This window comes from Myiozetetes cayanensis, unplaced genomic scaffold, assembly GCF_022539395.1.
Source record: "Myiozetetes cayanensis isolate MyiCay16 unplaced genomic scaffold, myiCay2020 scf17, whole genome shotgun sequence".
Classification (NCBI taxonomy): Eukaryota; Metazoa; Chordata; class Aves; order Passeriformes; family Tyrannidae; genus Myiozetetes; species Myiozetetes cayanensis.
This window is the reverse complement of record NW_026087378.1, coordinates 9,943,250-9,965,924: the sequence shown is the minus strand read 5'-3', so window position 1 is coordinate 9,965,924 and position 22,675 is coordinate 9,943,250. Positions and strand designations below refer to the sequence as shown.

The 22,675-nt window shown below is 44.7% G+C and overlaps 1 protein-coding gene across 4 annotated transcripts in view; it reads left to right on the top strand.

Annotated features, from left to right (window-relative positions):
- GRIA1 (glutamate ionotropic receptor AMPA type subunit 1) overlaps positions 1–22,675 on the top strand; it is a 117,130-nt gene that overhangs the window by 40,410 nt on the left and 54,045 nt on the right. For 2 of the 4 annotated variants that reach the window (XM_050312540.1, XM_050312539.1), the window contains exons 3-5: positions 14,819–15,058; positions 16,425–16,609; positions 21,408–21,461. In XM_050312540.1, coding sequence (XP_050168497.1) covers positions 14,819–15,058; positions 16,425–16,609; positions 21,408–21,461 — 479 coding nt within the window. Of the gene's footprint in view, positions 1–14,818; positions 15,059–16,424; positions 16,613–21,407; positions 21,462–22,675 lie in introns of all 4 variants that reach the window. The other 2 variants (XM_050312541.1, XM_050312538.1) reach the window with 1 other exon arrangement.

Sequence of the window (22,675 nt, the reverse complement as noted above, 5' to 3'; positions counted from 1 at the left end):
AAGCTTTTATGGTAAAATGAACTAAAATACTTTGAGGTGTCTAGGGTAACTTTCCTCAGAAAAGTTGATCCTTAACTTGTCCAGTGGACAATTTGAATGTTTGCTCTCAGTTTAATGAGGGATCATCAAAAGCCTGGCCAGTTGCTTTGCAGCTTTCAAGAATGTAATTATTTTTTAAGGGAGAAGGCTAAAAAGCAAGCAGCTACAGTTTGAGATTGCCCTTGGTGTTAGGTGCTGAACAAATATAAGATCTCATGCCTAGAAAATAAAGTAGGAGGCTTCCAACCAGAAATGAAGAGTCCATATTAGCGCTGAAGAAAATGTTATCTAGAAGCATGATCCTAAAGTATAGGGATTATCCATAAAGTTAGGTCCTTATATCATTCTTAAAGATACTCTGTTCTGCAACAAAAGGCATTTCAGTGTAATGCAGACATAGGAGAAGTTCTGTGGGAAAGGTGGCTAAATTCCTGTTCTACATCTTCATTTTACTGAGACACAGGGTCCATGTTGCATCCACCTGGCAGAGCCAATGGCGATGTCTCCCCTTTGCTCCACTGAGGACTGGAGATGAGATGGACTTGTACTGATGTCCAAGAAGTCCTGGTCTAGACCATCCCTGTCCCTCAGGGAGGTATTTTCTTGGGCCAGAAACTACTGCCTGGCAGTAACTTTTCTCAAACACCACCAGCTGGGCACCCAGTGCCGTGTTGAAAGTCAAGCCATTAAATAGACCTTCTGCTTTTTAAAAGCTAATAACCATGAAATCATGCAGAGATAGACAAACAAAAGACTCGTTGGGGGGCATAGCTTTGTTCTGGGAAGATCTCCAGTCTTTCAGGCAAGAGGTCATGTTGTCCTTCTTCCTTTCAGCCCAGCACAAACCAGCAGGGGTTGAGGTTGAGCTGTGAGAGGAATTGCAATGGGTTTAGTGTTAAAACCAGTACATGAGTTCCACTGCAAAGTGCCCACTCAACAACTGGTCACAAAATCCCCAAGCCTTGGGTGAGGTGCCAAGTCTGTGTGTGCTTGGAGAGGAGCATCAGGCCTGTTGCAGTACTGCCTTGTTCTGCTGTCAGCGTGTTCCCTCCTCCGAAAGGATGGGCAATAAGAGCAAGCAGGGCCGGGGAGTGCCCCATGGAGCAGTCACCATCCACTGGGGAAGGGCATTTCACTGGTAAACTGTGAGCAGTGGGTGAGCTCTTCATGCTGTCTGACAAAGAGGTGTCTGTGTGAAGGCACTTGGGTCTCACCCCAAAATCGCTGTGTGTCTTCCCACAGGTGGCTGCCTCAGTCAGTCCAACTGTGATATGGGGTTAAAAGCCTTAATGGAGGACAGACTGTCATGCTTCAGGCAGTGAGGTTTGAAAAACCCTTCTTAAACTAAAACTGAGCATCATTAGAGAGGGACAAAGTGTTTTCACCATTGTCTATTCAGAGAGAAGAGATGGAGTGACTCAGAATTTGAAAGCCCATTATTCTCCCCACCTTTCAGAAAAAGGCACCTGGCCCTTGGATCTCTGAATGCACCTGCACTCAACCCCCTTCACACTCTCTTTCATCCTGTTTTTCACCTTCAAAGCCCCAGTTGATTTTGAAATTAAAATGGCTGTTCTCCCATCAATGAACCTCAAACTTGCATCTCCCTTCCCACATTCCTCTTTTCCAGTCCAGCTTTCACATCTCCTTAGGATTTTGTTATTTCCTGTGCATTTTCTTTGAAGGATTTTCCAATAAGGATGGCAGGAAAAGTTTCTTGAGGGTCTTTTATCACAAATTCCTTTTGGTTTTGTGCCTGAGGATTCTTCCAAGGGAGACTAGTGACCTATGCTCAAGCAGATGTGAAGCAAGCACAGTTTACAAGCAAGTCACAGCTGACTGCACACACAAATCAGGTCCTCTATCCCTGCAGCCTCCTTTAGGAAACATGATGTGTTTCCCAACTGACAAAACTAGACCATACTTAGACCTAGTGTAATTCTGTTGGCCTCAATGTAGTTACCAGGGAGACTATAATGTAGACAACTTTTCTACGCTGAAACAAAGGTGTTCTCAGCTGTCTTACTTATATTGCACAGACTACTCTTTCTAACCAGGCAGAAAGTGGATGATCTTCTCATTATTTCTAAGAGAGATTCAAGAAAAAAGTTCACAGGATGATGCAAGTGGATTACAGGCACACATTTGCAGCTGCACCATGAGGTTGTTGCAAAGTGCGTGTGCACAGAGGACCTCTGGAACCAACCCCATACATGACATCCCTGTTCCTTCATTGCTCCACAGACAATGCCAGAAAAACATCTTTCCTTGGGAGAGCACTGGTAAAAGCTGTCACAGGAGACATTCTTTCAGTATACATTAGTTAAGGTTTAATTTTCAAAGGCTGCATGCACCATATGTCTTCCTTTTATACCTACATCCCAAATCACCTGCAGATCATTCCAACATCTCTTCTTTTAAAGAGATGTGGTAGTCAACTAAGTAATTTAAGAATGTTTTGGAAATGCTACCAGGGCTCTCAGCTGACATTGCTCTGCTGTTAGGACCAGCAGTGCAGAGGAATGATCACAACAAATGCTTAGAAAATACGACTGCAGATGTTCACTGCCATGTTAAATACAGGCAGCCAGAAAGAAATTCTCTCACAGGGAAATGATTCTTTACTCCAAGAGGAGGGTCAGGAATTCAAAGTGAAGGCTATGCTACACGCTCCTCTCTGCCACATTCAGCACCAAAAGAGGGTTGCAGTACAGAAAGAAGAAAATCGCTACCCTCACAGGTTATCTAGGACTGTCCCAGAGGTGTAAATCACAGGCTTTTAACTGCACCTCTGGCTTCCTGTGCACATCAAGAGACCTGTCACAGGTTTTACCTTGTCCTTCCAGACCAAGCCTTTATTGGGGTTCTGCCTACCAGTGGCAGCAACCTCTGCCCTGTCAGCCTTCTCTTGTAGGTGGCAGTTTGACCTGTCTTTCCCCTAGAGGCTTCTGGAACAAATGGGTTATTTATTATGTTACCTTTAGCCATCCATGTGCTCACTTTAGCTGTGTGATTACAGTCCATTACATGGCATAGTTTTCCTGGTTTTTCTTGTGTGAAGCAAATCTGACACTTGATGTGTGAAGCTTTCCATGGCTTGATTCTCTTGCACAGTTGTTAAATCCAAGGAACATTTCCACTCATTGAAAAGCTAGTGCTCCTGGTGCCTCTCTGTGTAAGACCTGCCTGCCCCAGGGTGGCCAGTGACTTTGATTTCGTGGACAAATGGATTTCCTCAGGTAACCCCACAACCTTGTGTTGAGCAACATCTGGTGAACAGTGAAAGAGTCTCTCTCATGCCTGTGAGAAGTGATACAAATCAGCATCCTCCAGTCTGCTGCTGCTTTTCTGTCTAAATAATATTTTACAGGTAAAGTTTCTGCTGAGAAGCAGTGGGACTTTCTCAGTAGCTACCTAAATCATGTCATCATCTTTGGTTTATACTGAGAGACTGCTCGAGACAGAACTTGCTTCTGTGTGTGCTGTGCTGCTGCTTCCGAATGATGAACGACCCCAGGTTTCCCACACTCCCCTTCCTGTGCTCTGGTTGGCCTCCCCACAATTTGCATTTATGCAGAGTGTTTTACATGATCTCTCTTGCTCTTTGCAGCTCCCTGGAGAGTCTCTTTCTTCAGGAGCTTAAAAATTCTCCCTGAATAGAAATCAGTAGGGAAGGTGTTTGCATGTAACTAAGCATGTCAGGAAGAGATCTCAGTGTCTTCCTGATTTAAGGATTCTCCTACATTCTTCTCTGTAAGACACACATCCTATTTTTCCAGACTATTTTCTCAGTTCCATGGCAGTGCAGGTAGTTCGTCATAGCTGAGAGGCTCCTGGTGTCTTCACTGGCCTCAGCATAGAGTGGATGACTTTGTAATTGTCATTATCATAAATCTTTACTGTGACACGTGAAGTTCTGCAAGTGAAACATCCGGTACAAAAGTCTTTTCCAAAGTTTTGCTTTATATTTGATACCCCTGTCACTAACACCAATGGGACTTGGTTGGCCAAGGGTCTTTTAAGCAAAAGATGTGCTTCTAAGGTCATTTTATAGAACTTTGCAGCTTCTCCCACCTCTTGGTGCTTTCCTTGGTCATGTGAGTTTGCTATGGGAGATGACTTTCATGGATCCAAGTGCCAGTTCAGGAGAAGACTGTAGCTGTGAAAGTCCCCTCTGTAATGCTGGTAAAATGACAGTGATTTCACCTAAGACTCCTCAGGAAAATCTTGAATTCCACTTTATTTCTGCTGAAGCTCTTGCCAGGTAGCCAACTCAATGGCTGGTATTTTGTATTGTGGGTCACATTCACGCAGGGCCTCCTAATCTACTGCAGGTTTCTTGGATCAGTGGAGCAGAGTGATGTTTTCCCCCATTCCCCCTATTCACCTTGCTTAGTGGGATGGAAGCCTTCACCTCCTCTGAGAGGGAACTGGCCTCTACAGTTGCCTGCAGCCCCAATTTAACAAGTATCACCTCTCTGCAGAAGCTCCATCTGGGCACACTAGCTAGATGCACTTCATGTAAACTGTTTGTTCCACCACCCACAGTGAGTGATTTGCACAGAAGTTTCACCAGAAACCATAAAATTGCAAACCATAGGTCCAAATCTCGCCATCTGTCACAGCTCTGCCTTCCTACTCCCCAGACAACACAGTCTCCCACTGGGTTTAAAAGATCTCAAGCTTAAACTTGTTTGTTTGGGATTTTTCATGAAACCTGGTGCTCGGAGGCACTGGGGAAATAAAAAATGTGGTAACCCTTATCATTTATTGCCCTCTCAATGCAGACAGGATTAAAGCTGTTCTAATGACAGGGAAGAAATGGTAATATTCCCCCTGACATTAAGTAGGCCTGAACAAAGCTATGAACACAATGGAACGGAACATTAATGTGAAAAGGGAAAATAAAAACCCTACAAGAAATGACTGTAGCAAAGAGCCACCGAGGGAGGCACTTAAGCCCACAAAAGCCAGCACTCTCAGATGTCAAAGGATCTTGTCATTCTACACCAAACTCAGCCCTTGCTGAGATGTTAAATGGAGTTTCAAAACCACTGGTGCTTTCACGGACCAAAGGTGAATACAAGATGCAAGCAGGTAGCACAAAAGGGTTGTGCTCTAGAGGTTAACCCTTTCATGCTGAGTGTAGTTTGCTGGGTTGTGCCTCCCTGCTCCTCTTTTCAGAAAACTAATGGCTCCAGTGTCTGCTGAAAAGATGGCACTTTTGGGGCAGCGATGGCACATGTAGGTTTTGGAGCATCTGCCTTGCTAACTCAGCAGATACCTGTAATGTAGCCCTGAAAATTTATAGAAAATGTGCATGTTTATAAATAACATGTCAACTGGTGGGTTTAGGTACTGCTTCCTACTTCAAGCCCCCAAGGACATGATACTCTGTCCTGTCTGTGAGAGGTTCTGTTTCAAGAAGCTTTGTCCTGGATAAGTTCAAATTCTTCCTTCTTTGCCCAGACCAGTGACACTGGTGCAGAGGGGAGCTTGGTGGTGCTTTCCCCACACAGTATACACTGTGTTTTTTGTCTACTGTCTTTTATTTTTAAGTGAGCAAGAAGTCAAAGAATATCAGAAAGGCCAACAATAGCTTACAACAAGAGAAAAATCTCATCTGTGCCCTCTGACAGCCAGCCTCCCTCCTAGACTGGCAGATATTTTAAGGTAGACACACTCAGGACGTCCTCACCACCAAAAAGATCAATCAGGTTAGGGAAAATTCTCCTGGCTCTCCATTTAGGTCCCTCCTTACCTTTTGTTTTACTTTCTGTGGTGAACCAGTCATATAATTTCTCTTCTCTCAGTTGGGAAGGTAATTCTCCACTCTGAGGAGGCTATTCAGTGGCTTTATTGCTATTTCACACGGATATATTACAGTACCTCACAGAGGCCTTGCAGCGCTGTGCCAGGCATCTTACAAACACATGCAGGGTGAGAGTTGCATCTATAGAGGGTTCCCAGGTACCCAGGGATAACAGGATAAGTGTAATTCCAAGCCAATTAGAATTAATAATAATAATGCCCACACGACCTCCGTAGGTGTGTGGGATATGGCATATCCCTGTGTTTCTTTGAAGGCAACACGCCCCCAGAGCTCAGAAAGGGGGTTGCTTAGGGCTTTTTCTTGTCAATTTAAAAAATAAAAACCACTGTCAGGGGAGTCAGTGTTTGAGGAAATATAAAGGTCTCTTTTCACATGCATCCAAAGCAGGGAAAAGCTGGGCACTCCAGGACCTACCCAATCTGACTTTACAGAGTTCAACACCAGCCTTCCCTGCCTGCTGCTGACTGTGTGGGCTGAGGAGCATTAGGAGTCTGACATCTGAGGCCAGGAAACCCAGCACTTTCACTGGAATAGTAGCCAGAGAGAGTTTGGACTTCTGGGAGGATCACTGTAGAGGGTGTGCATGCATGTGTGTGTGTTCTGTCAGGTTCTTTGGCTGATTTTAGTAGAAAAAAGGTAGAAAGTTAGCAAATGAAGTTCATAATTTGCAGCCTTAAAATTAGTTGGGTTAGTTCAGTGGCAGACAAGGACAAGGGTTTATGCACTGTAGCACTGAACAATTAAAACTTGGAAATTAAGAAGCAGGAGTGGGGAAAAAAGGTAGTGACAGGGAGAAAAGAGAAGGTGAGTAGGTGTTCACCTCCAACTATGTGGAGAGAAGGAGGCTCAGAGCATGGGGCCTCATCCTCTCTGACACGAGACAATGTTTTTGTCAGTTGGAGGAACCAACACCAGTGTCAGGAATGTCACAGGGAACACATCAGAGACTGGGACATCAGTTTTGCAAAAGCACAAACCAGAGCAAATTTTGGAATGCCTATGCACGTGTTCTATGAAGCAGGGGGACGTGGGACCAAAACTGTGTTTATTGGGATGAAGATTAAGAAAGGAGTTGTGGAGGTGGATGTTATCAACCTCCTTCCCCAAGGGAAGTAACATTGACACTGAACTTCTCCAGGGCAAATTCACAGTGTGGTTTTTTCACTGCAACCTGAAATCAGCTTCAGGATGGGCCCTTAGAAAATCCTCACCAGAACCTGGGGCTTGCACTGAAGACAGTCTAAGGCTTTAATGTCTGTGAACCAATAAAATGTATTAGGAAAAGAAAAGAAGCTATTGAAGACAGAATGCATTTCATCTGCAGTGAGATTTTGTCTATGTGACACATTTGCTTTCTGCTACTGCTTATCTTCCCCCTCCCACTTCTCACTCCCCTCTTTTTACTCTGCTTTAATAATTCAGCACTCCCAGCCCAGAATTAAGTGTTGTGGTGAACTAAGAGCAGTGTGCTATGTACTGAGTTAACGTGCTGGGGGTTTGATGCTTTGTTCTTTCCCTCTGTTGTTGTTCGTACTTCCCAGCAGAATCTACACCGTGATCCTGTACTTAGTTTTCCTTGTATAACACTTTATTCAGAAAGACCAATATAACACCAAAGGCCATCTAATAAAGAAGCAAAAGCAAAATTGGTTCAACCCTCATCCCTCGCCTCCTTCTACAGTATCACTGTCACTTTTTCATTTGTAGTAATGTTGCTTTAATATTTATGTCTCTGCTTCAGACACAGAGAGTTCAGTGAGGACAAATTATGAGTTTTCTACTTCATTGTAGAAGGTTAGATGAGAGCAGGGATTGCTGATCTTCCTGAGCCCATGGGGCCCATAGGAAAATCCATCTGCAGCTGGGGCCCTATGAGGGATCACTCCTTCCTTCTAGGGGAGCTGCAGGGGGGCTTGAGATGAGGGTTGTGGGTAGGACAGGGCAGCTGGTTTTGCAGAGTTCCTGCTGCTCCAAGGCACCCAGCATGGCCAGCATCTTCTGCTGGGTTCTTTCTGGACACAGAGAAAAGCCAGATTGCCCAGCAGACCTGCTGACAGTGTCAGACAGTTCTGGCACAGCTTTGGGTCCCTTCCAAGCTAAGGCCTTCTCTGACTCTATATTTTTAATGACATAATATGGCACAAAGGGATCTCAGAAGACTGTATCCCAGCTGGGTTTGCTTGCCTTATTTTTACAGGTAGCTGCACCCCAGAAATGAGCCAGACTGGCATGGAGGAAAACACTCCCATTTTAAAGATGAGACAAGGTGAAGAGGTCAGATCCTCTGTTAGAGCTGAAAAATACAGAGTTGTTTCCCAGCACCAGAGCCCTTCTGCACATCTTTTTGCTTTTAACATCATGAAATCAGTGGAAAGGCTGTGGCTCTGGTATGTGACACTTGAGAGATGAAGGCAATGAACAGCAAGAACCTTACACAGCTTGAGATCATGGCATCAGTGCTTCCAGCACAGAAATTGGTCTTATTTGGGGTCTATATGAGCATGGTGCAAAACTTACTCTCTGACCCAAGGGACTGGAACAGATGGGCTCACAGAAAGGCAGTTGCCTTCCTTTGGCTCACAAGCAAAGATCCAAATCATGATTAGATATCAAACCTGAAACAGGGATGGCATTGGACCCATTCTCCCTTACACATAATCTGATCTGTCAGCCACAGGACTCTCCTCAGCCAAACTGTCCCTATTAGATTAATAACCTAAATCTACCCATGGAAGAAATGGGCTTCTGCAAAGTCTGAATGCTGCTTGAGATGGGTATCATATTCTTTGCAGTGGTATCTCTGTGTTCTTTCAATGGATTTGAAGGCTACCTAGAAAATACAGCTGTTAAATGACATCTTATTTCAGGATGTATCCTTATTTAAGGACCCATCCAAGTCTGTGACCCCAGAAGTCCCAAATGTCAGCAGACACATGCCCACATCTCCTTTGGGGTCCAGGGTCCATTAAAGATGCTTTGATCTCAGTGTGTTCTGTTTAGGGAATTTGCATCTAATTCCTATTAAAAGTGCTCAGAAATAGGTTGTGTTGACTGTAAACCCTTCAATATATGTAATTCTTGGTCTTATATGACTCAACAAAATATTAGCATCCCTAAAGTAAAAATACTATTAAAAACAAGCAAAGGAAGCAAGTAAAAGCTTGCCAAACATCTTGTTTTTCCTTCTTTCCTTTTTTCAACAACATCAGTGACCTTATTAAGACCTTTGATATTTGGATTTTTTCTTCATTTTTGTAGTCAAACTGGTTAAGAACTGCATTCAAAGACAGTAGCAGAAGAAGAAAAAGAGGTTTCAAGTTGTGAAGTACACAAGTGGAAGAGATAAGACGTTCAACTGGTGCCTTTGACAGAGAGATTAAAGTCAGCTTCCCATGACTATATATCTTCCACCATCATGATTTTTATTCAAAAGTGCACTTAAATGACTAAGAGCCCATATTGTTAATTTTTGGTGACAAAACCTCCATACTATTTCCTGAAACTCAGCAGCATGTGAGAAAGAAGTATCCCAAATTCAGTTTGATCTCAAAGGAAGTTTATCATTTGTCAGCCAGGCAAAGTAAGACTCACTTGTCAGGCAGGCAAACTTAACTAAAAAAGTTGAATCTATCAGCATATGCAGTTATGAGCCTCTATTCAGCCATAGATTATTGTTTAAATATGAGGGAAGGAAAGCAGATCTTTGTGTAAAAATCAACATTACTTTCCAGCTTCCAGGATGATTAAAGCAGAAGTGCAGGAAAATGATGGAAGGCAGCACACTTCTGTGTCTTTTATACATTTGAAAGAAAAACACAGATTTCTTGTGATATCACATCAGCCTGATTTGCAATTGATCAAATATGTGGGACATATCTGCTGTCAGCTAAATACATGAGTGGAACAATGGGGGAGTGTAGAATCTGTTTGGCTTTCCCCTGCTCAGAAAATCTGTGGGAACATGCTGTCGTTGGGATGTGCTGAAGAGATGAGCTCTGGCACCTACGCCACACTGGAGAACTGTGAGGACAAACATTTGGGAGGAAAGCTGAGCTGATCCTAATTGAAGCAGACACCAGTGCTCCTTCATTGAAACTCCACCAGCTTTGCCAACCTGATGTCAGGTTCTCCATCACTGTGTGAGGGTCGCCTCCAGGCAGGGCATGCTAAAAATTAATTATGCATGCATATCCTCCCTCCTCTTTCCCACATGTGCACAGATACACTCCAAGTGAGCAAAGAAAAGCATGTGGGAACTGCTTCTTGACACCACTTTTGTCAGTGAGTATGTTTTGCTGCAAGTGAGGGCGTTGGTTCTGTGTCCCAGGAGATTTGGGCAGATGAAGATTATATTGGGGCTGCAGGCATTGCAGGGCTCATCATTAATAGTTTACAGAGGACAGTAAACTGAGGAGGACTATTTTACTACAAAGGCTGGCCACACTCTTATTCAAATTTTTTAAAAAAACATTTGTTAATTTTGGTGTGTGCTGGATTGCTTGGTTTCAAAGATTTCTTCTTATTTGGGAGCATACATTTTCAAGTTATAATTTTCTTTCCCTGCCTACTTGGGCTATGGGGAATAATTTACTCACATCTGCAGCTCAGCATTGTAGGAATGGCTTTCCTGGAGAGGGTGTGGTGTCTTCCCTCCTAGATGCTCTGACATTCTCCAGGGTCAGGAAGGCCTCTGAGATCTGGCAGGGACCATCTGGGCTTTTTGTTCCTTTTTGCAAGTGAGAGCAATGAGTCATTCATGAGGAACATCTGGGGATATTTCCTTTAATCAGGTTTTTTACTGCTCTTGTGGCTTTGGGTATTAGCACTGTCTCTGCCACTTCTGTTCTCTGACAGAGGCATGCAGCAGTTGAATCTCCCAAGAGTCAACTAAGCCATCTTATTGGCTCCCTCCAGGGGTAGCTGGGTGAAACTTAACGGTCCATGAGACACAACAAGTCAGTAGAAATGATCTAATGTCCCTTTCTAGTCTTAAAGTCAGTGAAATGGTGAAAATTCTGCTTCTAAATGAAACAGCAGATGAGCAGTTGCCAGGATCTCCTACCAGGCTTCTTCCCCGTGTCCATAGGGATCAGTTTCCTTTTTACAGTCTTGTTTGCAGATTCTCAGCAGAATTGTACCATCTTCACTCCTGGAGACCGAATTCTAATTCTCAACCTTCTGTGCAGCCCAGTTGCTCATCCTACTCACTCAAATGTCAAGACTGGTTCAGCTCCTCTTTGTGGTGACTGTTTCTGAGAGAAACTTTTTGGCTTGTCTTCTTTAACCAAAACCTAAAAGATATACCTGTTTTATCTGATGCCTTTCACACAGGTCAGGTCAAACCTCCAGTTTTGAAATACCTGTGACTCTCCTTAATGCAGAAATCAGTCTTGTTCATCTACTCTCTCCAGTTGAGAGCTATAGCAAAAAAAAATGTGTTTTTAGTACAGTCTGGAGAGGTTTCACCTCACCTGGCTGCAGCAGGCACTGCAGAGCCGTGTCCAGGGAGCAGGTGGCTGTCGCTGGGTTGTCTCTCCAGCATAACCAGGTGACAATCAAGGTAATGCCTCTGCTTTTACTTATTTTTTTTTCTTGGATTGACACAAGGCAGCCTCGGTGAGAGAATCTGTGCCTGGAGAAGGAGGGATATGGGGTGTCCGTGGTGCCTGATGCGGCACACACTGGGAATGTCCCAGCTAAAAATCCCAGCCTATTCAATTTTACAAGACTGATGAGGGTGAACAAAATAGTAGTTTTGTTTATCAATCATTATGAACTATATTTTGCTACGGTTTGTTTAGAGGAAAACTGTTCTGTAATTAATTACAAATTCACTGTAAGATAATAGCACAGGTTCAGCCCAGTCCTTTCCCACTGTGCAGCCCAGAGGTCACAAATAGCACATGCAAACTGTCACAGATGTCTTTATCTGCATCCAAGCAAACCCTCTTCACTCATGCTCACATCCTTGGATAGGTAAACATTTATACTGTTGCATTTCACCTGGATTCCTGCCTGCAGCTTGAGGCTGAACTGCCCAAATTCAACTGCTAGAGCCGGTCACCAGGCTGGCTGCTCTGCAGTCCTCAGCAGGAAAAGCTGAGCTGTGGCCAGCTGTCCACAGGTAGCTGGCACAACACTTGCAAAGTGTGATGTCGTCACCAGCAAATTGGCCAGGGGAGCTCAACTTCTCAGACCTTTCATTCCAGCATGATCTTCATCCCTTTTATGTTTTTTTAAGCTTTTTAGAAAGCCATCAGTCAGAGGCTGGTGACTGCTCGTCACTATAAAAACAAAGAGAGCTTAAAATAATTGCTTCCTCTACGTAAGGTTTGCAGTTCTTAGTAGTATGTTATTAGGAATTTGCAGAGCAGTCAAATGAGAACAGAATAATTAATAAATTTTCTTCATAAAGTGATTAAAGCAAATGTAAAGAAATTCCAGTGATCTCTTAGCATTTTAAATAAAGAATTTAAAATAGCCCTGAGATTTACACAATTTTGCACCACTGCTTTTACATTTTGCCAAGTTCAGTCCCAGAAAAGCAGCTGCAGCTCTCACTCTTCACTTTTCCAGATTAATTGACATAACAGTTTCTCTGTTTTTCTTTGGGTGATAACCCTCAGCAAGTCTTTTTTTTTCCCTAAATTATCTGCCTTGTCCATGACTCCTCATAGCTTGCAAATACAAAGTGAGTGAGGGTTCTTTCCAAATGTACTAATGATAAAAGTGTGTTCCTTCTCCCAGTTGTCTTTGGTGCAATCTGTTTCAAATGCTGGGACTGATGATGTCTCAGAACAGTGTAGGAGGGATGCCTGAGCGTGACTGAGACACAGAGTTAAAAAAATAAATTCTAAAAAATAAGAGATTCCTTTCAAATAGAAAATAAAATTCAAGGAAGCCATGCCTTGTCTGAAACAAAACAAACCTGATACGTTTGTTGTCTGGATTATTAATTGTACTGGATTGTTCAGCTGTCCCGAAAATGTCTCTTTAATCATTCACTGAGTCTGAAGCCTGGGTCTCCCAAGACCACATTCTGATCTCTCACATATGGTATATCACACCATTCATTAGACCCACTGCTCCAGTCACATGGAAATGATGTTCAGACTATTTCTATCCATATCTGCTACTTTTCTTCCTGAATGTGTCAGTCTCATGATGAGGGTAGCGACTCCAGCTGATACAGACACAATTGCTGATTGTAAAGAGAGACACTGCTGTGAAAATAAAGAGAAAGGGGGGTTATTTTCGTCATGGTTCGGGCTTTGTGAGGCATCCCTGCAGAACCACAAATTCCTTTGTGGGAGGAAAATTCCAAGATCACAGGGGCTAATCAGTGAAAAGTGGATGGGTGACCTTGGGAACAAACTGAGGGACTGGGATGCCCAAAAGCTGGGCTGAACTCCAAGATGAAGGAAAAAGTTCCATCAGTGTAATGAGATTCAGTCCTCAGCTCTGTGCTGTTCCAAAAGCACAGCTGCTTTGTTTGGGTGGTGAGATGGGAGAAGGGACTTGCCTTGCACAGTGGGAAGCAGGATTTCTTGCTCTTATCTCTGAATGTTTGATGGTGGCAGTAAGAGAAGTGAGGAACAAAGCAATTTTACTCAGGATGGCTGTAAGCCAGTCAGGGGAAGACCCTCCCAGCTGGAGGGACAGAGCTCAGAGGGAGCCCAGCTAAGGATGCAATAAGCTCACATTTAGGAGCCTGCCCCCAGCCACACATGCAGAAGGTTCAGCACTGATGTCTACCAGCAGAAACCGGGTCAGGGGATTTCCAAGCAGCACAGAGCACTTGCCAGGGGACCCCAGAATGTCACATCCAACTCCTCAGCCTGCACTTGGCTGGGGAGGGCAGGCAAGTAATGTGTGAAGTGTTGAGTCAGTATAAATGTCACAGCCAAAGGTCTTCAGAGTCAGAGTGACAACAGGAGGAGACATTAGTGCCAGGAGTTCTGACACAGAAAAAATGCTGTCACTGCCACCACCTCCAGCTTGGAGATTTATTGATGGTAACTTGGGATGTGCAATAAACAGGGGTGATATTAAATGGGTTTGACTGTCTTGGGGGCTAAGTTTTACAACCCAAAGTGTGAACTCTCTCTGTCTCACTGAGATCCCGAGGCGTTTTTCCGGCAGCTCCCAGGATATCATTAAGTGCTCTCCAGAGAAGGGCTCCAACACGAGAGAGCCCTCCCTGTGCAGCACAGCACCAGCTGCTGAGGAAAGACACAGATATCTGCCAGGGAACTCCTGATGCAGATCTCCCAGGACACTGCTGCTACCTCGCTGAGCACACACCCTTCCCCACCATGGCTTTGTGGGGAAACCAGAAATTGCCCCGCAGGTGTCCCTGAGTACCAGCAGTCTCTGGTGTCAGAGGCTCTGACCTCAGTGTCAGCAGCTCGTGCTGCAGAAAAACCTCCCTGTAGCTGTGCTGTGACTGCATTGAACCTGGTCAACCTTGGCTGAGATGTCCTCTCAGAGTGGCCTCTGCGGCTTCAGAGGTCAAACCCACAGTTGCCTTCTGGAGTCACTGGTCACAAAGGGCCGTGCGATCATGCAGATGTTTGCCTTCTGCTCTGTAAATGCATCTGGGTCTGCAATAGTCCCTTTCTGATAAGGGTTTCCCGTGTTCAGATAACACATTTTATCCCAGAAAGCAGCAAAATCATCAGCAGAGCTCTGGTGATACTGATTTAATTCTTCTCTGTCACTTCTGCCCATCAAAGGTAAAGCAGGTCTGTGGAGACCAAGAGCAGAGCACCACACGATCACAAGCCCTGTTCTTCACAGGTTCCTTCATCAACTCACAGGCCTGGGGTAAAATTATCTAGTGCGGAGAAGTCACAGATTATTTCAGGGAAAAGGTTTATTTTGGTGAAATTCCTGAGAAACCTCCTTGCCCTTCTGCCCTGATGACCTTTCTCTCTGCTCCTCCAGTCTGCTCGCAGTTCTCCAAGGGCGTCTATGCCATCTTTGGATTTTATGAGAGGAGGACTGTCAACATGCTCACGTCTTTCTGCGGGGCTCTCCACGTCTGCTTCATAACGCCAAGCTTCCCTGTCGAGACGTCCAACCAGTTTGTCCTCCAGCTCCGCCCAGAGCTCCAGGATGCCCTCATCAGTGTCATCGAGCACTACAGCTGGCAGAAGTTTGTGTACATTTATGATGCTGACCGGGGTAAGTCACAAGTATGTGGGAGGGTTACCAGGCAGTTGAACATAGTGCTCTAGATGGAGACTTTGCCTCCAGAAATCCTCTCACTGTCGGTTTCTGCAGGCTGAGAGGGTGGCTAAAGGAAGGGTCAATCTATGCCTTCCCTGTTCTCTGTTCCTTTAATAAATATCCATTTTTGCTGAAGGTGGGTGTTGATCCACATGAAGCATCAGCCTGACCCAGTATGTCTGTGTTCATGGAGCCAGGTTTGAGCCCCATCAGCATGAGGGAAATACTTAATGTGTAGATGGTTTGAGTTTGAAGTGGTGAAATTGTTTATATTCCATGTCCCATATTGAACTGGTCTGTCAAAGTCTGAGTTCCCAGTTTATAAATATGAATGGTTTCACCTAAGCCCACACTCAGGTGTGAAACGTGTCTGGCAGATAACTTGAAAACCTCCAACTCCCCTGTGTTAGCACATGCCAGTTGTCTATGTAAAACAATAAAACCTTTGTTGGGTTCTTGAAGTTATTAGCTTATTTTCTAAACCACAAACAGGGCTAGTGAGCTCACTGCTCTGTGATTCAGTTTTCCCAGCTCTCAGATGCCTTTAAAGCATCCAGGCTTGGAGGCTGGAAGCCAAACAGACTTGTGGAGGACAGGGTGGAGGTAAAGGTGATTCACAGCTCTGTCCTGGAAGTTATTGTTGTCCTTTGAAGGGACAGGATGACCTTTAGAGACAAGAAGAAGGTATGAAAGCCTCACACCTGCTTTCTATTGTCCCGCATCATGGGCACACTGAATATCCCAAAAAGACTGCAACAGGCAGGGTTGTCCATTAGGATTCCAGAGCAGTGCTATGTGAATTTCCCCTGGAAGGCTGTGCATGTAATTTATGTAACATAATTTAAAAAATAATGGTTTTCTCTCTGATGACAGAGAGAATGATGCTGAATATGATTGTGTGCTTTGATTGCTGAGGGTGTCCCTAACTCTAGGAGCATACAGCCTGAACAGATCAAAGACAAGAAGGAAACTCTGGCCAACAGAAATCAAGTTGTTTCAGTAGTGACAGACAGGAAAATGGGGATTAGTGTTCTTATCTGAATCCCACAGCAGGGCCTGATCAACGAGACTGATCTGCTGATTACAAAGGAAAACTAGGCCTGGAATCATCTCTAACAGGACAGAAAAAGTAGCACTCATTAATTCTAGCCCAGCTGAGTTTGGGTAAAATCTAGACTATTAGCTGCTCTCTGTAGTTCTGCTGCACTCTTGTGACTTTGACTCCAGCCTGGCCTGAGGCAGCTGCACAGGCTGTCAGGAGGATGGAAAAATGTCATTGTACAGCTAAAACCTGGCTCTTTCCCCTCTCTTCCCATCACAGGGTTGTCAGTCCTACAGAAAGTGCTGGACACTGCGGCTGAGAAGAACTGGCAGGTGACAGCTGTCAACATCCTGACGACAACAGAAGAGGGCTATCGAGTGCTCTTCCAGGAGCTGGAGAAGAAGAAGGAGAGGCTGGTGGTGGTGGACTGCGAGTCTGAGCGGCTGAACATCATCCTAAACAAGGTGGTGCTGGTTTGGGCCTTCTGCAAGGGGTATTTGCACATGGAACAGGAAGGGTGGTTTCACCTGGAGAAGTTCTCCTTTCCGTTCTTCCCTCATCCACATCTCACTGTGGCTTTCATTGCATGTGGTGTGTGTGCACTGCAGCAGGCTGCTGAGCTTGCAGATATTTCTCTGCTGTATTATTGTGGAAACTGTAAAGCTGTATAAATACTAGAAGCTCTCATGTATTTGTGCCAAGTGAGCCCCACTGTTCCATGTTCCCCACTTGTCTGACTCCTTTGCTGAGCCTTTTTACAAGTCCTTCCTCCCCAGTGAGTTTGCTTTGTGCTGATTCCTCCAAATGGTGTTCACAAGATGAAGCACCTCCTCGTTCTGCTGAGTTTTCCTACAGTTTTTCCACCTCCTGTGAGTTAGGGTGGAGGTGTGAATTGGCCCTGCCAGACTTCTGGTCCTCCAGCCTCCATGTGCTGCACCAAATTCTCACACCTGTGCCGGCAGGACAGAGATGGAGAAGCTTTATGGTACATCTGTAATAGGAGCGCTGTCTCCACATCGGGCTAGGGCTCACCGTCATACCAGGGCCTCCAGGCTGTAGCAGGATTGGATATTTCCATCTCTTCTCATGCCTTGCAGTAAGAGATGTGTTCATTCACAGCTATCTCCTGGATGCTTTGTCAGCTTGTGGCCACGTGCCAATAGGGTGTGCAGTAGAGGACCCAGCAGGTACCTTGTGGGCCCTGCCTTACTCATCCTCAATCTAGATAGGTCACCCATTAGTGCAGACTCAGATTTTCCCTATCTCCTTTGCTCCATGACTTCCTTAAGGCTTTCCCTCAGTCCTGAGTGTGGAGTTCTGTGGACAGGAGACAAATGCAAGCCCACAGACAGGTTCAGCCTAGACTTGTGTCCCCTCTTCAACTCCAGCCACAACACCTTTCTCCCTCACACCCACATCCAACTCCTTCCCCACCACCACGTGGCTTAAAAAGGGTCCCTCAGTGCCACACAGCCACTGCACTGCAATTCCCACTGTTGTATTCCTCATAATCAGCTCACTCTTACCTCGTGCTTCACATGTCTCCTTGTCTAAGGTACCTGTCATCTCCTGTCTCACACTTCAGCTGCTTGCTGTCTGGGGCAGGGGCTGACATTTCACCAGCTGCACAGCTCAGCGACGAGCACAATCCATCCTTGTTGGATGTCTCTGGGTGCTACTCTGTTATATGTAATAACGGAGCAAATAGCAGGTTTTAACCTCAAAGTAAAGGTCACGTTCATGAAAGAGAAAACAGATTATTTCAGAGGGTAAAGTCTTCTCTCTGACCATGGAGCAGCTGCGGTTGAACAAAATTTTTGATGGGATCTAGGCAGTAAATTTGACTTTTCTGCAGGTTTTCCTACATGGTGAATCAGATTTCTAGGGTTAATAGCGTTGGGTTTTTAAGCCTGGTTTGTCTAACAGAAAGTTACAGTTCTGTAGTCAAATATTGTCTAGTTTTCCTGATACAAACAGGAAAATAAGTCTTTTTTTTTCAGACTTCTTTACATAACTGGAACACACGTTAAACTTAGATGTAAGAAAAGATATTTGTAAGAACATTAAAAATCCAGATATTGTGATTATTTGTTTTGCAACGCTATAAAAAATATCAATTCCAGTGGAGAAGAGATACAACATTGTGTTTTCCTACAATAAAGACAGAGCAATTCCAACAGACGTCTGTGCCTGGGAGGTCACTCTCCAGTGAGGAATAGGTCTGCGAACAACTTTTTCAGACCTGTGTAGTCCATTTTCATCCTTTTTTGCATTCTTGTTCCAAATCCACTGGGATTTCTGAGAGCAAAGGTAGTTATCCCAGTGTGAGCAGGGGATGCCTGGTTTTTCACAGCGTGGGGTGACCGGAGGGATTCAAAGGTAGTGTTCGGCTCATTAGCACATGGAATTCAGCTGGGACTGCAACTTGAACTGCCAGCCAGTCTCTCAGATCACCCCACCAGCATCCTCTCTGGGAATGTTCTGTGCTGTTTGCCTTGTCTCTCTGAGTGTCTGAGGTGCTCCAGGAGCTTTTATCCTCTTCCCTGACAAGCCTGTCTGTCTCTCGGTGGCTGTGGATTTGTGTTCCCCGGTTGTTTGGCATCAGTGCCTCTCCCATGCACACTGGTGCTCACACATACTTTTAATTTCTTCTCTGTACACACGACACAAATAACACCACTTCCTCCAACCAGGCAGTCGGCACATTCTGGTGACCGCAGCTGTGGAGGAGCCAGTGCTCCTTGTGTTAATGAAATGTGAGAAAATGACCTGATTTCCTTCTGGGAGATTTCTTTGTGTCGTGTCTCAAGGGTATGATTTATCTTTGCTGAGGTACCTGTCATTTGTGAGCCAGGCCTTGGTTCAGGGCAGGTTATCACAGGGTTGTGCTGTGTAGCCTTAATGGAATAAGAATGCGGTGGGTTGTGTTCCATCAAAGTCCGGCATTGTTTCTTCCTTGTCTCTCATTAAAATGAGTAACTGGAAGTTCTCCTTTGCCAGTGTTTCACTCTGAGAGGATTTCTCTCTAATAGATGTCAAACTGGCCCATTAAGAAGTGGGTAATGAAACCTAGGTGGCCCAAGTGAGCTATCAGCATGCAGCCCAGCACAGCCTCTCACCACAGCCAGGATAAGTGATAAATGCTATTATAACCTCAGCTTGCTACTGCTGTCCGGACACATTAGGACTGAGCAAGCACTTTAAAATAAATTAAGAACACAAATAACTGTGTAAAACACAGGAAACAAGCCTCATAATTCAGGTGGATGGGCTGCAAGATTAACAGCTCAGGGAAAGCTGGATAGCAGCCCTCTGCGGTTCATTGACTCTGACGCCTAATAAAATAACAAAGGAGAGTTTGGGCAGAAGGAGCCAATGCCAGCTCTTGTTGACACGGGAGAAAAGGGGAATTGAATTGTAATTCTTAGACATCCCAGTGCACCAGAGATTCTCCTTCCCCCTACAAGGTCTGCAACTTACTGCAAAGCTCAGTCTCAGCTGGTGAATGGAAGGGGACAAGTTGGGTCTGGTTTTGCTTCTTAGATCTGGCAGTGGAAGGTACTCAGAAAACTACTCATAATGAGGTGTGTATCTTCATGGTTCAGGTATACAGAGTTTTTTCTGAGAGCTTCAGACATCTCAGCAGAAGCCAGATCCTGTTCAGGGAGCCACAGGGCAGTGAAGCTGGTGGAGCTGGCACTGGCTGTGTAAGAAACTGCTTCTAAATGAAGCCTTCATTGGAGTTAATTGCCACCCCCACACTAATGCTGAGAACCAGATGAGTTTTATTATGCATACAAGAGCACTTCATCAGAGAAGGGCTAAGACAGATGAACCAGTTGCATAGAGCAAGTGTCAGCTCATTTATAATCCATTTGAAAATCCCTAAATGACTGCTCATGATAATCTGGGAGTGCTGTCCCATGGGGAGGATCAGTCTATGCCCTCATCTGACATTCCTCAAGCACCTGCTGCCAGCCTGGTATTAGAGAGAAGTCCTGGGTAGACTGATTTCTGGTTGAGTCCAACTCAGCAGTCATTTTATGATCATTCTGGCTGTGAGGATCTTTCTGTCCTCACTGCAGTTTGTGCAGATTTTGCCTGAGCGTTGGCAATGCAGGCAGCAATTCAGAATCAATTCATATGACAGTGGAAATAAGAAGAAGTGTTGCCAGCAAAGAAACCTTATGGAAAAAGCACAGTTCTCTCATAAACTGGCAATTCTTGTGCTTGTACTGGTTTTGAGGGCATGTTGGTTAGGGCTTTTTTTTTACTGTTTTCTTTCTGTATGTAGAGTGCCTCAAATGCAGATGGTATCTGACTCGAGTAACCCAGGAAGAATTCGACAGTGCTGCTAGAAATCAATAGAGAGGAATTCCAATGAAAACATGGAATCAGCAAGCATAATAGAATTTTGAACTGTATTCTTTCTGTTCTCTTTTTAAATAAAAGAAAAAGACAGGGGCCATCTGATCAGTGCCTCTGTCCCTTCAAATCACAGGCAAGCCTGCAAGAGGCAGAAAGGAAAATAAAGGGAAACTTCTCCAGCTAACATAGAAAAATTCAGTTATTACAGTTCAGTAAGCAATTGTGTTGATGAAAAACCTTGACTGTGCAGGCATCAAGGAGAAAGGAGTAAGTGACAAAGACCATATATTGGGACACCATGAATAGGAATATATAAATAATCTTAATGAACATACAGGGGAATCCTCTGTAGCTTGTCCAGGCAGTTTGTTCTGGAGATGTGGTTTGAAGCTACCTCGATGCACTAAAGGAGAAAACTTCCTGTTATCTCACCCAGGTGGGTGTCTGTGGCAGGGACCATAGCTGGGAGGATGTGCAAAACAGCTTTCTAGTCTTGCTGGGTGTTTCAGCTGCATTCATAGTACATATGGACTCCAGCTTCCCACTTTTGGCCTTTGGCTGAAAAACGGATCATGTTTAACTTTTTCCTTTTTTTAAAGTGCTGTTTCAAATTTCCCTGAGCCCACAGGAGAAAGATTGGTTTGGTTGTTTTGTTTTCCGCCATAGAATGTTCTTGGGGATCTTATCCTGTCTAGTTTCAGACTTGCTGCTCAGATATCTTGTGATATCATGGAAAGCTCTTTCCATCCTCTAACAAGATTATGAACTTTGCTGTATCTTTTTGCCCACAGCTGAACAATCTCATCAGGGAAAAGTAAGGGGGAGAAAGACCAGATAACTGAGGGTCTTCCTCCATAGTTGATCTCTGCTAATTACCTTTCTTTTATGTTGCAGATAATCAAGCTTGAAAAAAATGGGAATGGGTACCACTACATTCTGGCAAATATGGTGAGTTGCCCTCATTGATGTTCATTTTTAGATATCTCTTATGTTGTAAAGCAATATATTTATGGTTACTGAGATGAACACCTTTTTTCTCATCTACTTTTTGGGTAAAAAAAAAAAAATACTGAAGTCCTTTGCTGTGTTCTCCTTGTGGAGTGTTTCCTCTTAAGACATCAAATTTATCTGCAGGGTATCTCTGAGTGTGCTGGGGTTTTGTGGTGATTTGACCTTGACTGGATGACAGATGCCCACCAAAGCCTCCTTAGTGCTACATTAAATCTGACTGTCATGGCTCTAAGGAAAGAATTGGCTCTTTAAGGAGACGACTCCCCCTTTAATGCAGAGGGTGCTGCCTGAGGACAGAGCAATATTGGACAGCATCAGGGCTGGATCAAGTCTCTTTCTGGATCAAGTCTCCTAGGAGGATGGAAAATTTCCCTACCTAGGGGGTTTTGGGAAGCTGTGAGAGAAACAGCCTCAGTCCATAGGGCAGCTGGAGGTTTTCCACTGCAGAGCTCCTCACCTCTCCTCCCTAGATGTGTCCATCCATCCATCCAGGGAGTTGCACAGCAGAGGATGGGCTGTTGTTGGCAGCCTGAGGCTGATGCTGTTCCCCCAGGGACCCCTGTGTCCGTGTGGGGTGCAGGCTCTGGACCTGTTCTTCCCACACAGAGCTGCGTCTGTGAGGCAGCACGTCAGCCCTGGGGTAATTAAACTTTAAACTACCAATTAGTCAAGCAGTTGCTGCCCTTCTCCTTCTCTTGGTCCCAAGATAACTCTCTAATTTACAAGGCAAAAATGGCCACATCATTACCCTGCCATGCCCTGTTCTGACCCTGCACTCTGCGCTGGCCGCCTACCGTGTAATTACAGAGATAAAAATGTTACGTTGTGCAAGGGGAGACATGCAAAACCGTAGAGCAGCCAATAACTTTAGTTGCTAATTTTTAATAAATTATTATTTGCTGTAACCCAGGTCCTGAATGTTTATGAAAGTCCCTTCATTAAAGTTGAGCAGGAAAGTGAGCCAGAGTCGCTGGAGTGTGCATGTCCTTGTGCTGATCTGCACACCCACATGGAAGCCTGGATGAAAATATCACCTCTCCTCTCTGTGCAGTTTCATTAGGATATATACATTAAAAACATGAGGTGAACTAACACTCAGGTGCTGTAGTTTGTAAGGACATTTCCCTCTGTCTTCTGATACCATGCTCTCG